General features: G+C 47.1%; 1 protein-coding gene across 5 annotated transcripts in view; it reads right to left on the bottom strand.

The window, feature by feature from the left end:
- The window catches only part of LOC141156711 (flavin-containing monooxygenase 5-like), a 260,478-nt gene that overhangs the window by 133,789 nt on the left and 109,985 nt on the right, over positions 1-16,704 (bottom strand). For all 5 annotated transcript variants that reach the window (XR_012247705.1, XM_073642995.1, XM_073642997.1 and 2 more), the window contains exon 5: positions 410-552. Coding sequence is in view for 4 of the 5 variants with exons in the window: in XM_073642995.1 (XP_073499096.1) it covers positions 410-552 (143 nt within the window). In the remaining variant the exon portion in view is untranslated. The remainder of the gene's footprint in view (positions 1-409; positions 553-16,704) is intronic.

Below are 16,704 nucleotides of genomic sequence, written 5' to 3' on the forward strand. Positions count from 1 at the left end.
ACTTGTCCCACAAGAAATAAGCCCTCACACAGCCATATTGATGGAAAAATAAAAAAGTTACAGCTCTGGGAAGAAGGGGAGAAAAAAACGAAAGCGCAAAAACAGAAAATGGCCCATCGGTGAACAGGTTAAAAATAGTACATTAAAAAATGTAAAAGATATAGAGGGTAAGAAAAATGTGTTTTAAATTTTTAGGGGTTTTTTTATTTAATTTTACTTTTTTAGTACCTTTAACGCATTTCAGCCTGTGGATGGGCTTCACAGGAATGACTAAATAAAAGCTATGGCAGTCTTCAGCAGGCCACCAGCTCTCATAAGAACCCATCAGCATGCACCAATAAAAGTGTCAACAGCCATTAAATTTTGAAACTAAATATGTGATTTACATCTTCTCTTCCAGGAAACACACCTGTTGTGCTGTCCTGCTTAGTTCCACAGCTATGTCTCCTCCAGAGTTCCCAATTCCAATCACTACAATTCTTTTGTCCTTAAAAGTATCGGGGAGTTTATAATCTCGACTGTGCAGGTACTGTCCCTTAAAGTGTTCTGTTCCTAAAAGATAATAAAAACCAGATGAGTTAATCGTACACGCTTTAGACAAATATTGTACCATATTTTCAGAAATAGACATTTACAAGCATAACATCGTTACACCTTTTCTTTCGTAATTTGAGGTGCATATAGATGTGTAAAAGATAAAGTGCTCTCATTCTACTTAATAATATATAAATATTTGTTTTATTATTTGTTGCTAATAATAAATAGGCTATGAAAGAAAGCCGTAAATAGAATAACAGAATAAGATTCCAGGTTTAGACTGGTTGCATAGTTTGAGCAGAGTATGTAGGCCAGAAATTAATGTTGCCCAACCAATGAGATAACTCTCGGCCAAACAGCAAAAAGCTACATTATCTAAACAAAAATGATCAGCTAATGAAATTCTAAAGGTCTGATCCCTTTCTCTTCTGACATCATCTGTTGGAGGAGAATCAAGAGGCTCACATACACATCAGATGGTCTGCTGATCCGGCTAAACAAGCATGATGACCTTAAAGGGTTATTCTCAACTTGTGTCTTCAAAAGTATACTGCTGCACAACTTTCACTTTCTTTTTGCTGGGGGGCAGGTATTCTTCCTTTAGTCACAGATCTGTGTGAGTAACTCTGTCCTTCTGCTGAGCTTCGTCTTGCTACTCTGACATATTAATAATCTGCCAGTGCTTGTTCTGAAATCTAATTGTTATCAATATTGTGAGGAACAGCACTCCGCTTGCAACCAATTTGTCAGGGACAGACATTACCGATCCCACCGCTGCCACCAATTGTCAGGACAATCACAATTGAATAACGATTGATGGACGAGGCAACGGCTACTATTGCTACTAGACAGGTTATTAGGCGTTTTCACAATGAACATATGGTATATAAACATGCGATTCAACCCTCTAACATAAACCATCTAGAGAGAATTCAACCCATGGGTGTATGACGCGCCCCCTGGGACATGGGGCACTCGCAGCCGGGCCAATGGATGCCGGTATGGGGGATATCACGGTGGCTGGCCCGGTCCGTGACCCAGGGCAGTCAATAAAAAGGGGAATTATTTATAGGGAATTTGGAAAGTTCGTGACGCCACCTGTGGAATGCGGCTAAGGGGAGCCGCCGCTGCGGAGCAGTCCTCTGGAGCTGGTGATACGGCAGCAGGGATGGTGTGGCTCTCCACAGGTAGAGCTAGCTCCAGGGCAGTGTAGGGGTGAATGGTGGATGGTGCAGGGGAAAGAGATGGCAGGACGGTCCCGGAGGAAAGACGGACACTCACACGGGGGTAAGATTCAGTACCTTTACTGGTGATGTTGCAGGCACGGTCCAGGGTACTCTGGATGAAGGGCGCACTTCTGAACTTTCCCCCGTGAGCGGGTATAGGGCCTCCTGATCCGTGGCTTATTACTCGCTAAGCTTCTGACCTGCCTTGAGCTAGGCCTAGCTTGGTTACTGTCTCTCTCTTGCACCTGCTGACCTGGTGGTAGGGCCTTCTCTTGGAGATCACTCTCCATGGTCGCTGGGGCCTCCGTGACTCCTAGCCCTGGTTCTGTAGTCAGCGTTTGGTAAACCTGGGACCTGTAGTCCTCCAGGGGTTCCGGTGGTCCCTACTGGTTATAAGGGACCCCGTAGGCGCGGACCCGGTGTCCGGTATATTTCTCGGGGTGAGCCTGGTATGTTCCTCTGCCCCTCGCTACTTCTTCCTTCTCCTCTCACCATCGGCCACGGTCAGGGCCCTCACTAGGCCTTCACACATGCTGTAGGCCTTGGCCTACCTAAGCACAGCAGCCAGCGTGCTGCCTCTTCGCTGCTCTCTGAGCGTCAGCACGCTCTCAGACTCCCTCTCAGTCTGACTCCAAACACTAAACTCAACTGCCTGGCTCCACCCTCCCTATATATATCCCTAACGGGCTCCCTCTGCTGGTCTGAGGTGGTAGGGTGGAGGTGTGTGAATGTGTGAGGGCCTCTTGTGGAGAAGTCCATCCATGCACCCTTCTGGGTTCTGTGGCACCAGTGCGTAGCAGGGCGCCACATGTATATAATAATATATATATATACTGTATATATGTATATGATATATACACTGCTCAAAAAAATAAAGGGAACACTAAAATAACACATCCTAGATCTGAATGAATTAAATATTCTCATTGAATACTTTGTTCTGTACAAATTTGAATGTGCTGACAACAAAATCACACAAAAATCATCAATAGAAATCAAATTTATTAACCAATGGAGGCCTGGATTTGGAGTCACCCCCAAAATTAAAGTGGAAAAACACACTACAGGCTGATACAACTTTGATGTAATGTCCTGAAAACAAGTCAAAATGAGGCTCTGTATTGTGTGTGGCCTCTTCGTGCCTGTATGACCTCCCTACAATGACTGGGCATACTCCTTATGAGGTTGCGGATGGTCTCCTGTGGGATCTCCTCCCAGACCTGGACTAAAGCATCCGCCAACTCCTGGACAGTCTGTGGTGCAACGTGATGTCTCACAAGGGGTCTGAGGATCTCATCTCGGTACCTAATGGCAGTCAGGCTACCTCTGGCGGGCACATGGAGGGCTGTGCGGCCCTTCAAAGAAATGCCACCCCATACCATTACTGACCCACTGCCAAACCAGTCATGATGAAGGATGTTGCAGGCAGCAGATTGCTCTCCACAGCATCTCCAGACTCTGTCATGTCTGTCACATGTGCTCAGTGTGAACCTGCTTTCATCTGTGAAGAGCACAGGGCGCCAGTGGCGACTTTGCCAATCCTGGAGTTCTGTGGCAAATGCCAAGCATCCTGCACGGTGTTTGGCTGTGAGCACAACCCTAATCTGTGGACATCGGGCCCTCATACCACCCTCATGGAGTCGGTTTCTAACCGTTTGTGCAGACACATGCACATTTGTGGCCTGCTGGAGGTCATTTTGCAGGGCTCTGGCAGTGCTCCTCCTGTTCCTTCTTTCACAAAGGCGGAGAAAGAAGTCCTGCTGCTGGGTTGTTGCCCTCCTACGGCCCCCTCCACGTGTCCTGGTGTAGTGGCCTGTCTCCTGGTAGCGCCTCCAGCCTCTGGACACTACGCTGAAAGACACAGCAATGCTTCTTGACACAGCTCGCATTGATGTGCCATCCTGGATGAGCTGCACTATCTGAGCAACTTCTGTGGGCTGTAGTGTCCGTCTCATGCTACCACGAGTGTGAAAGCACAACCAACATTCAAAAGTGGCCAAAACATCAGCCAGAAAGCATTGGTACTGAGATGTGGTCTATGGTCCCCACCTGCGGAACCACTCCTTTATTGAGTGTGTCTTGATAATTGCCAATAATTTCCATCTATTGTCTATTCCATTTGCACAACAGCATGTGAAATTGATTGCCAATCAGTGTTGCTTCCTAAGTGAACAGTTTGATTTCACAGAAGTTTGATTCACTTGGAGTTATATTCTGTTGTTTAAGTGTTCCCCTTATGTTTTTGAGCAGTGTATATATAAACAGTGGGGAAAAAAGTATTTAGTCAGCCATCAATTGTGCAAGTTCTCCCAGTTAAAAAGATGAGAGTGGCCTGTAATTGACATCATAGGTAGACCTCAACTATGAGAGACAAAATCAGAAAACAAATCCTGAGAATCACATTGTCTGATTTGGAAAGAATTTTTTTCCAAATTTTGGTGGAAAATAAGTATTTGGTCAATTGCAAAATTTCATCTCAATACTTTGTTATATATCCTTTGCTGGCAATAACAGAGGCCAAATGTTTTCTGTAAGTCTTCACAAGGTTGGCACACACTGTTGCTGGTATGTTGGCCCATACCTCCATGCAGATCTCTTCTAGAGCAGTGATGTTTTGGGGCTGTCGCTGGGCAACCCGGACTTTCAACTCCTTCCAAAGGTTTTCTATAGGGTTTAGATCTGGAGACTGGCTAGGTCACTCCAGCACCTTGAAATGCTTTGTACGAAGCCACTCCTTCATTGCCCTGTGCTTGCGATGTGCTTGGGATCATTGTTATGCTGAAAGACCCATCCACATTTCATCTTCAATGCCCTTGCTGATGGAAGGAGGTTTGCACTCAAAATCTCACGATACATGGCCCCATTCATTCTTTCATGTACACGGATCAGTCGTCCTGGTCCCTTGGAAGAGAAACAGCCCCAATTCTAGGTTCTTCAAAGTAGCCACCTTTTGCTTTTATGACTGCTTTGCACACTCTTGGCATTCTATTGATGAGCTTCAAGAGGTAGTCACCGGAAATGGTTTTCACTTCACAGGTGTGCCCTGTCAGGTTTAATAAATGGGATTTCTTGCCTTATAAATGGGGTTGGGAAAATCAGTTGTGCTGTGCAGAAGTCAGATGGATACACAGATGATAGTCCTACTGAATAGACTGTTAGAATTTGTATTATGGCAAGAAAAAAGCAGCTAAGCAACGAAAAGCGAGTGACCATCATTACTTCAAGAAATGAAGGTCAGTCAGTCTGAAAATTTGGGCAAACTTTGAATGTGTCCCCAAGTGCAGTTGCAAAAACCATCAAGTGCTACAAAGAAACTGGCTCACATGAGGACTGACCCAGGAAAGGAAGACCAAGAGTCACCTCTGCTTCTGAGGATAAGTTTATCATAGTCACCAGCCTCAGAAATCACAGGTTAACAGCAGCTCAGATTAGAGACCAGGTCAATGCCACACAGAGTTCTAGCAGCAGACACATCTCTACAACAACTGTTAAGAGGAGACTTTGTGCAGCAGGCTGCTAGGTGTCGGTCTGGTGCTGGATTTGAAATGGGTCCAGGACCTTCTGTGGTCTCCCATTTCAGTCCATCTGGGGCTGATGCTGCTCAGCATCGCCATCAGCCCCAACGCCTAGCTGGTCCACGAGCACTGTTTGTCTCCCAGGTAGCTGTGCCTAGCAGTGTTAAGCCTGGGTTGCAGAGGGAGACAGGGCTTGTGGAATCTAAGTCCAGGATTTGCCGCACTGAGCATGTCCGTGACCTGGCGGATCATGATTGGTGGGTTGGCACCCACCTGACCCGGTGACCTGGCACCGCCTGATTGGTCCACGGGTAATGTCACCAATGGCGCGTCGGTGGGCAGGGCTTAGTCTTTAAAAGGCCCGCCCACAAAGATGGCGACGCACTCAGATCATTTGAGCTGGCTGTTTGTGGTGTGCACGCTTACTCTTGGGCTCCTCGTAGAGCCATAGCTTTAGTTAGGCAGGTTAGGAAAGGTCTGTTCCGCCTGTGAGCTATATAGAGCGGGTTTGCTCAGTCCGGTAGCACGCCGGCTGAGTGCTCGAATACCCGGCGGGAATCACACCCGCACACTAGCGCCAACTCCTATAGCGTTGCGCCTGTATCGAAGACAGGGCTACTGCTTCTCCTACGGTCATACGTCTCCCTGCGGTTCTTGGAGATTGTGTGAACCGTTATACTAGCGCCAAACCCCGTAGCGTAGCGCCTGTATCAAAGACAGGACTACTGCTTCTCCCATGGTCGCACGTCTCCCTGCGGTTCTTGGAGAATGTGCGAACCGTCTTACCCTTCCGTGTGCATTAACACGAAGGGCTAAGATAGTTTATAGGTGCGTCACCGGTCTCTCTCCCTCTGTGCAATTAACGGAGATAGAGCGTACCGCTTTACCCATTCCTGTGTGAAGAAACACGGAAAGGTTTCACATTTAAGTTGTCGCTTGCCTTTTCACCCGGAAAGTGTTCGGCAGCAGTCCTCCAGGCTGCATCGCGGACCCCGGGGTCTGTTGCGTTCCATTAAAATAAAGTTGTCTGCAACCGCCCTCCTAACACAGGCCTTCATGGTAAAATAACTGCTAGGAAACCACTGCTAAGGACAGGCAACAAGCAGAAGAGACTTGTTTGGGCTAAAGAACACAAGGAATGGACATTAGACCAGTGGAAATCTGTGCTTTGATCTGATGAGTCCAAATTTGAGATCTTTGGTTCCAACCACCGTGTCTTTGTGCGACGCAGAAAAGGTGAACGGATGGACTCTACATGCCTGGTTCCCACCATGAAGCATGAAGGAGGAGGTGTGATGGTGTGGGGGTGCTTTGCTGGTGACAATGTTGGGGATTTATTCAAAATTTAAGGCATACTGAACCAGCATGGCTACCACAGCATCTTGCAGCGGCATGCTATTCCATTCGGTTTGTGTTTAGTAGTGTTGAGCCACCCCCGTAGTGTTCGAGTTCGGTTCGGTTCGTCGAACATCCGTGTGTTCGCCCGAACTGTTCGTCGAACACCTTCGAGCACCGTTAAAACCAATGGCAGGCAAACAAAAACACATAGAAACACATAGAAAACACCTTCAAAGGTGTCCAAAAGCTGACAAACTGCTCAGAAGACACAACTAACACATGGAAAAGTGACAAGTACATATAGTCATGCGAAAAGAAAAGAGGTGGAGGAGTAAAAGCAGGGGGAGACACAGATATAGGCATGTCATGCCCTTCTAAAATCCAAAAAGTGAGAAGCCGACACGTTCAGTCCACTCCTGCCCGTGCCACCTCCATGTCGCCGGGTTTGTGCCAGAGCCGCGGTGAACCCTGACGGCCAGCCCCCCTCTCCCAATACTGGTGCCTGTCCGCTGGTGGGTCGAGCGAGCCCCCCTGTGGTGGAGGCAGCTCTAAGCTTTTTAATGTAAATTGTCTCTCTAATTTGAATGAATACACTTTAGATCCATTTACAAGGATCTATTGGAGGGCAAGTCTCATGCCAGCAGCCGCGTATTTCCAGCTCCAGTAGCGTCCACTAAAGCTGCTGCAGTTAAAAAGCTTTTATAAGGATCGAGCTCGGCTGTTCACCGCAAGGCATCCTACTGCCAGTCCCAGCCCCTATGCCTTGGGGTGCCTACTGATGCTCTTCACTGAGTATCCCGTGGTCCCGAAGCATTTCCTTTGAAAAAATTAAGTGTCCAAAATACAGGTGGTGTAGCTTGCTTAACAGCCGGGATAATCCGCTGACTAGCAGACACTGCTACTAGGCACAAAGTATTTCCTGGGCTAGATGCAGTTAAAAATTTGTAATTAGATACTCTCGTTGGATGCTGAGAAAGCATTCCATAGAGTCTCCTGGCACGCCATATATGATTCTCTTAAAAAGCTTGGGGTAGGGGTCTAGGGGACCCTTTTATAGCCAAAATCACGGCCCTGTATCACAATACGTCACCTAGGCTGAAGATAAATGGAACTGTAGCACCCTGAGGGCTCGGTTGCTACAGAGGTATTGCACCTCACCCAGAGGTGTGATATCTCACTCTCAGGTAAGGATGGAGTGTGGATCAGGACCCGACACCTGCATGCATTACACCACATTGCCGTAGGGCAGGGCGACCAATATGCCTCTGAGATGGGGACGACAGTCCCTGGCTGGAGTGGGGGGAGGGAACACTGAGGAAGAGGAACCCTGTAGTGCAGGAGCAGGGAGGAAGCAGTTCCTGGGTGCATTGAGAAGGGAGTATAAAAGGTGGGCACCATCTTAGTTCAGTGCAGAGAAGTCTGAGCAGAAGTGGCAGGGAGCAGGGGCTCTGCATGAGCTCTGCTCCGGAGGCGGGCCTAGTAACAGAGGCCCAGGCCTGGAAGAGGGAGAAGGAAGGAAGAGGAGCAGAGAAGGCTCCAGGAACGAGGAATGAAGGGATCCCAGGGGTGCGGACGGGCCACCGCACGCCCGAATCCACCTGCGTGGAGGGGTCAGGCCAAAGGGGGAGACCGGTCCCCGAAACTAGTGAAGGCAGGAAACGACCCTCAGCTAGAAACCGGAGGCTGTGACATTTTATGTGGCGCAGCCCCTCGCTACACCCGCTAGGAAGGCACCACATAGGGTCAGGGAAACTGGCGCCAAGTTTACCAAGAGGAGGCCCGAGGCAGCCGGACAGAAGGGTTGGTAAGAAAGGCCAGACAAAGGACACACAAAGGGGGTCCTGTGAAGCGCTCCAAAGTTATCTGGGAGTTGTCTGAGCCCCTCACCTGGTGAGCACAGTACGACGTGGGCAGCCGTTACCTGCAGACATGGTCTGGATAATAAGAACTGTGAGTAAAGGCCCTGGACTGCATCACTGACTCCGTGTCGTTACTGCTGCTGCCCTGCACCATCACCCCCATCCTCCGCATACACTGCCCTGAGGCTATACTCCTCCCGTGGGGAGTTATGCTACGCTCTGCTGCACCCACAACACCAGCCTCAGCGGTCTGCCCTGCAGCGGCGGTTCAGTCTGACCGCAATCCACGGGTGGCGTAGTCGGACATTTAAACATCAAAACCACATAAATAGTTCCGCCACTGGTTTGACTACCCTGAGCCACGGAACCGGGTCGCCGCCACGAAGACTACAACCGCCAGCATCCACCAAAAAGGGTCCGGCTCCGGGTCTCCCAAGGCCCAGGGGATGCATCAGAACATTTTCATCACCTTTCACAATCACCAATGGGACAAGGCAGGGATGTCCTCTGTCCCCTCTCTTATACATCCTAGTGACGGAGCACCTGCTCTCATCAATTCGCCATAACCCCAATATTAGGTGGATTGAGGTGGGAGGCACCGAGTACAAGTGCTCTCTATTTGCTGATGATGTCCTAGTATATATCACTCAATCACATATATCCATCCATGCTGTTATGGCTGAAATAGATCACTTTGTTACATGGTCAAATTTTAAAATCAATGCAGCGAAGTCTGAGGCCCTCGATGTCTCCCTCCCCAAATCCATATAGGATTCCATCCAGTCCAACTTTCCCTTTGCCTGGCCCTCACAGGGTATCAAATACTTAGGAATTCCTATTCATAGAGACCTCTCCCATCTATGTTATCTTAATTTTGGGCCCTTTATTGAACAACTCCATACAGACCACGGTTGGCAAGTTAGAACTGTAAGATTCACTACATGAACCACTGGTGTTTTGTGGAAAAGCACATGTACACTGTGTTCCAAATTATTATGCAAAAAGTGTTTAGGAGTGATAAGGGAAGAATTTGTTTGTTTGTCAGTTAAACTCATTGATGGTGATGTGTGTCAGGGCTCTTTATATCACTGTAAGCAATTGCAGACACCTGTGCTAATTAGTTTGGCAGGTGTGTCCAATGAAAGGCAAGACTACTTAAGAAGGCTGTCTCACATTATTAAGCAGCCTACATTTTCTGCCAAAATGGGAAAGAAAAAGGATGTGTCGGCTGCTGAGAAGCAACAAATTGTGGAGTGTTTAGGTCAAGGCATGACTACAATCAACATTGTGCGATGATCAGGATGAAGTGTCTTGGCAATCAAGAAGTATGTAGCTGATTCACAGTACACACGTGTGCGTGCTGATAAGGGCAAATTGAGGACTCTTTCCTACAGGCAATTACGTCAGGTTAAAAGAGCAGCGGCAAAAAAGCCTTGTCATAGCAGCAGACAAGTTTTTGAAGCTGCTGGTGCCTCCAACGTCCCCCGAACAACAAGATGCAGGGTCCTTCAGAGGTTTGCAGCTGTACATACGCCATCCTGTCGACCTCCTCTATCCACTTCACACAAGCAGAAACGGCTCCAGTGGGCCAAACATTACTTGAAGACTGATTTCAAAACTGTTTTGTTCACGGATGAGTGCCGTGCAGCGCTCGATGGTCCAGATGGATGGAGTGGAGGATGGCTGGTTGATGGACACCCCACGCAAACACGGCTACAGCGCCAACAAGGAGGAGGTGGAGTAATGTTTTGGGCTGGAATCATGGGGAGAGAGATTGTCGGCCCCTTTAGGATCCCTGAAGGCGCTAAAGATGAACTCCATAATGTATGTGGATTTTCTCAAACAGCACTTCCTGCCATGGTTCAAGAAGAAGAACCGTGTATTTCACAGCAAGATCATTTTTTTGCATGATAATGCACCATCTCATGCTGCACATAAAACATCTGCATCTCTGGCTGATATGGGCATAAAAGGGGACAAACTTATGGTGTGACCCCCATGCTCCCCTGACCTCTACCCCATTCAGAACATCTGGAGCATCATCAAAAGGAGTGTCTATGATGGCGGGAGGCAGTTCACATCTAAGCAACAGCTCTGGGAGGGTATTCTGTCCTCATGCAAAACAATTGAAGCAGAAACCATCCAAAACCTGACAAATTCAATGGACGAGAGAGTTCAGAAGTTCCTTTCGAACAAGGGGTCCTATGTGAAAATGTAACATCACCTAGAATAAAGTTTTGAGTTGAAAACTGTTTGATTTCAGTTTCTAATAACCTGCTAATGCTTATAATTTCAAAAATGACCATTTTTTTGGTCTTTATTAAAATGAAAAGGTTGATCGAAAAGTTTGGGGGATCTAAGAGTGTGGCAACCCAGTAGTCATGATTACTTCGAATTCTGACAATATGAGGGTCATGTTGCAGGTAGTGCAGCAAGAAGGCACTTATGTGTCTTGCGCATCTCGGAGCCCCAAAATTATTTTCCGGGCTAGATGCAGCTAAAAATTATTATTAATTTTAAATCTGGTGGAGCTTAGTATAGATGGCCTAATAGGATCAGTGCTGCACACTGCTACAAAGCCCAAATTATTTTCCAGTCAAGATACAGATAAACATGATTACTAATTTTAAATCTGGTGGAGCTTATTATAGATGGCCTAATAGAATCAGTGCTGCACACTGCTACAAAGCCAAAATTATTTTCCAGCCAAGATACAGATAAACATGACTAGTAATTTGAAAGCTTAAAACGGTTGGTAGGGTGATTTTAACCAATCATCAAGCTTTTACTCTCCCCAGGATGACACAGGGGTAGAAAAGTCGTTTCGGATCCATGATTTGTTCATCTTTATGAACGTGAGTCTGTCTACATTATCAGTGGAGAACCGCGTGCGCTTATCTGTCAGCACACCACCAGCAGCGCTGAACACACGTTCAGACAGAACTCTGGCTGCGGGGCATGACAAGATCTCCAAGGCGTAAGTGGCTAGCTCCGGCCATTTATCCAGATTGGAAGCCCAAAAAGAGCAAGGGTCCAGTGACACAGTCATGGCTTCAATGTTTACTTGGAGATACTCCTGTACCATCGTCTCTAGGCGTTGACTATGTGTCAGACTTCTTGTCTCCTGTGGCCTTGCAAAGGATGGGCTAAAAAAGTGGTGAAATGATTCCGCAAAATTGATGTTACCAGCAGATACTGTGGTTCTGTTACGGTTTGAGTGCTGAACACTTGACGGTCCCATGGTTGGCAAGTTGGAACTGTGAGATTCACTACGTGCACCACTGGTGTTTTGTGGAAAAGCACATGTAAGATTCTGCAACAGTCTCTGCTGATAATCCTGCATGCGTGCATCCCTTTCTATGGCAGGAATAATTTCTGCAAATTTACTTTTGTACCGGGGATCTAACAGTGTGGCAACCCAGTAGTCAGGATTATTTCTAATTATCACAATTCGAGGGTCATGTTGCAGGTAGTGCAGCAAGAAGGCACTCATGTGTGTTGCGCATCCAGGAGCACCAAGTCCCTGTTGTGTTGGTGGCGAAGTAACAATCATGCTTCCTTCCTCTGTCCTCTCCCCCCAACCTCGCACAACAGAAATGTGATCAAGGTCTCCCTCATCTGATGAGTCTTCCATCAGTTCGTCCTCCACTGCTTCCTGGGCTCCTGCATCTTCCTCACTAGTTTGGCTGCTACCATGCGCCCTGGTAAAACCATCTCCCCCACCCTCACATGCCTGCCGCCTTGGTGCTGCCGACCGTCTGGACCTTGCAGATGTTAGCCCTTCCGCATACAACTCCTCCTCCTCTACTTCCTCCACCTCCTCTTGTGCCACCACCTGACTCCGAATTCTGTTTAACATGTGCTCCAGCATGTAAATCACCGGAATAGTCATGCTGATAATGGCATCGTCAGCACTAAACATCTTCGTCGCCATTTCAAAACTGTGCAGAAGGGTGCATAGGTCCCTGATCTGAGACCACTCCTCCAGCGTGATTTGCCCCACCTCTGGATCTCGTTGGCCCAGGCTATACGTCAGAACGTATTGCACCAGGGCTTGTCGGTGCTGCCACAGTCGCTGCAACATGTGCAGAGTTGAATTCCACCGGGTAGGCACATCGCATTTTAGCCAGTGAAGTGGCAGGCCCAACGACTTCTGTAGAGATGTAAGTCGCTGAGCTGCGGGATGCGAACGGCAGAAGTGAGCACACAGCGACCGTGCCCTCTGCAGAAGGCCATCTAGTCTGGGATAGTGGGCTAAAAATTGCTGGACAACCAGGTTCAACATGTGAGCCATACAAGGCACGTGTGTGACATAGCCCCGGTGAAGGGCCGCACCCAGGTTTGCAGCATTGTCGCACACGGCCTTCCCTGGTTTCAGGTCCAGTGGAGACAACCATTCATGAAATTGGTTCTCCAGAGCTGACCACAACTCCTCAGCTGTGTGACTCACATTTCCCAGACATTTCAAAGTAAAAACCGCCTGATGACGTTGAGCCCTACTGCCAGCATAGTAAGGAGGTGTGCAGGATCCCTTCTGCGCAGTTAGAAAGCTTGTGGCATGACCAGACAGGCTTTGGGTGCAGGTGGAAGACCGAGAGGAGGTTGAGGAGGCAGAAGCAGTGGAGGAACTTTGACATAAAGAGGATTGACGCACAACTCGTGGGGACGGCAAGACTTGGACAGCAGCCCCTTGTCCTGCTGTCACCATAGTTACCCAGTGCCCAGTCAGCGACATGTAACGCCCCTGTCCATGCCTACTCGTCCAAGTGTCTGTGGTGAAATGCACCCTGTCACACACAGAGTTTCTCAAAGAAGCGGTGATGCTGTGTGCGACATGCTGGTGGAGCGCAGGCACACCTTTCTTTGAGAAGTAGTGCCGACTGGGCATCTGGTACTGGGGCACTGCGACGGACATAAGGTCTCGAAAATCCTCTGTGTCCACCAGGCGGAAAGGCAGCATTTCTGTAGCCAAGAGCTTGCAGATGGTGAAATTCAACCTCTTAGCTTTCTCATGGCTAGGAGGAAATGGTCTTTTACTTGTCTACATCTGAGGGACCGAGGGCTGGCTATTGTGCTTAGACGGGGTTGATAAGGGTGTCCCCGGCAAACTGCCGGTCTGTGAGGAAGATGCAGGCGGACATGTTAGGTTGCCTTGATCCAAAGGAGGTGCTATCGATGTCGGACAGCGCTCAACACCAGCTGGTGTTACCACCTCCAAAGAAAATGATGACCTGCCAATCACGCTGGCTGTTGCGGGTAAAGAGGTGGCAGGTCTGCGCCCCAAAACAGGTGTGACTGCTGTCCCCCCAGTCACAGAGGATGAAGAGGCCGCGGATGCACAAGATATGGCAGACGGTGGCTGGCCCGGCCGGCTAGGCCGCATTGTAGCACACTGAGCTTTCCGCTGCAACTTATGCTTCATGTCCATGTGCCGGTTCATGCATGAAGTACTCAAACTATGTATTTTTTGGCCTCTACTTAGCTTTTGCTGACAAATGTTACAGATAACACGAGTTGGGTCATCTTTATCGATCTGAAAAAATGCCCAGGCTATGCAAGGCTTAGCACCCATGCGACCTGAAGAGCCACCACGGCTTGTGGTGAGAGGCAGAGTTGTGTTTGAGGATGCAGTTGTTGACGTGCTTCCAGTACTACGTCTCTGTCCAGGAAGGCGCAACCTGACCTCGTCGTCACTAGCATCTTCCTCCACCTCCTCTGCTGACCTCATCTCTTGGCTGACTGTGGGTTGACAGTAAGTGGGATCTCCAACCTCATCATCATCACCCTGTGCGTTATCACACCCGTCGTCCTCACAGCCAACCTGTTCCTGCCCTGACAAAAAACTAAAGTTGTCGCTCCAATCAGGTATTTGAGTCTCATCATCGTCTTCCTCATTGTCTCCACCAACAGGAGTTACAGTTTGGGAATGAGGGTCTACATTATGGTCAGAACCTTCTGCGTCTGGTCCTGGATCCGACTCATAAAGATTCTGGGCATCAGTGCAGATCATTTCCTCGTCTGGATTCACAGAAGCGCTGGAGTCGACCTCTGATTCCCAGGCTATAGTATGAGTAAACAGCTCTGCAGACTCAACCATCTGTTCTACCTCATACTCAGACGGGCAGCTGGAGATTTGGGAGCTGTGAGGAAGCAAGTGCGATTGGGGTGACACCTTTGAGGACTGGAGTATTTGTGATGTTGAAGTTGATGTGGAGGAGAGCCCACTTAAAGAGCACTTGATATCCGTTGAAGCACCTGCTGTTTTTGTGCCTCATCTGGAATTTGTAGCGATTGGCGTGGCCGTAAGAAAGGGATCTTATCACATTGTCCGCTAAAAGAAGTAGACATTTTAGTTTGGCTGGAAGATGGTCTTTCTTCTGCAGATGTTACTGTTGCTTTAACACCTACCCCACAGACACAACCTTTTTTCCCCTTCCCAACACGCCTATTCCCCTTTCCACCAGCAGCAGGCCTTTTTCCACTCATTTTGGTGGTTAACTAATTCACAACTCTGGAGTTGTTTGCACAAAAAAACAATGGATGGGAACCGAGCAGAGCTGACTGGCCAAACTGTGGTATTAGGCCAAAACTATTGGCTGGGTTAGATGCAGAAAAAAATTATATTCAATTTGCAACCTGATGGAGGTCAGTATAGAGGGACTAATAGAACAAGTCCCACACACAGCTAGAAGCCCAAATATTTTTTCAGAGGTAGATGCAGAAAAAATTTGTATTCAGTTTGCAACCTGATGGAGGTCAGTATAGATGGACTAATAGAACAAGTCCTACACACAGCTAGAAGCCCAAATATTTTTTGAGAGGTAGATGCAGAAAAAAAATATATTCAGTTTGCAACCTGATGGAGGTCAGTATAGATGGACTAATAGAGAAAGTCCCACACACTGCTAGAAGGCCAAATATTTTTTCAGAGGTAGATGCAGACAAAAAATTATTTTTAATTTGCAACCTGATGGAGGTCAGTATAGATGGACTAATAGAGAAAGTCCCACACACTGCTAGAAGGCCAAATATTTTTTCAGAGCTAGATGCAGATATAAATTATTTTTAATTTGCAACCTGATGGAGGTCAGTATAGATGGACTAATAGAGAAAGTCCCACACACTGCTAGAAGGCCAAATATTTTTTCAGAGCTAGATGCAGAAAAAAATTATATTCAGTTTGCAACCTGATGGAGGTCAGTATAGATGGACTAATAGAACAAGTCCCACACACAACTAGAAGGCCAAATATTTTTTCAGAGGTAGATGCAGATAAAAATTATTTTTAATTTGCAGCCTGATGGAGGTCATTATAGATGGACTAATAGAGAAAGTCCCACACACTGCTAGAAGGCCAAATATTTTTTCAGAGCTAGATGCAGACAAAAAATTATTTTGAATTTGCAACCTGATGGAGGTCAGTATAGATGGACTAATAGAGAAAGTCCCACACACTGCTAGAAGGCCAAATATTTTTTCAGAGCTAGATGCAGACAAAAAATTATTTTTAATTTGCAACCTGATGGAGGTCAGTATAGATGGACTAATAGAGAAAGTCCCACACACAGCTAGAAGCCCAAATATTTTTTCAGAGGTAGATGCAGATAAAAATTATTTTTAATTTGCAACCTGATGGAGGTCAGTATAGATGGACTAATAGAGAAAGTCCCACACACAGCTAGAAGGCCAAATATTTTTTCAGAGCTAGATGCAGATATAAATTATTTTTAATTTGCAGCCTGATGGAGGTCATTATAGATGGACTAATAGAGAAAGTCCCACACACTGCTAGAAGGCCAAATATTTTTTCAGAGCTAGATGCAGACAAAAAATTATTTTGAATTTGCAACCTGATGGAGGTCAGTATAGATGGACTAATAGAGAAAGTCCCACACACTGCTAGAAGGTCAAATATTTTTTCAGAGCTAGATGCAGACAAAAAATTATTTTTAATTTGCAACCTGATGGAGGTCAGTATAGATGGACTAATAGAGAAAGTCCCACACACAGCTAGAAGCCCAAATATTTTTTCAGAGGTAGATGCAGATAAAAATTATTTTTAATTAGCAACCTGATGGAGGTCAGTATAGATGGACTAATAGAGAAAGTCCCACACACTGCTAGAAGGCCAAATATTTTTTCAGAGCTAGATGCAGACAAAAAATTATTTTGAATTTGCAACCTGATGGAGGTCAGTATATATGGACTAATAGAGAAAGTCCCACACAC

Source organism: Phyllobates terribilis, unplaced genomic scaffold, assembly GCF_046119375.1.
Source record: "Phyllobates terribilis strain yellow unplaced genomic scaffold, ASM4611937v1 Scaffold_8__6_contigs__length_399053987, whole genome shotgun sequence".
NCBI lineage: Eukaryota > Metazoa > Chordata > Amphibia > Anura > Dendrobatidae > Phyllobates > Phyllobates terribilis.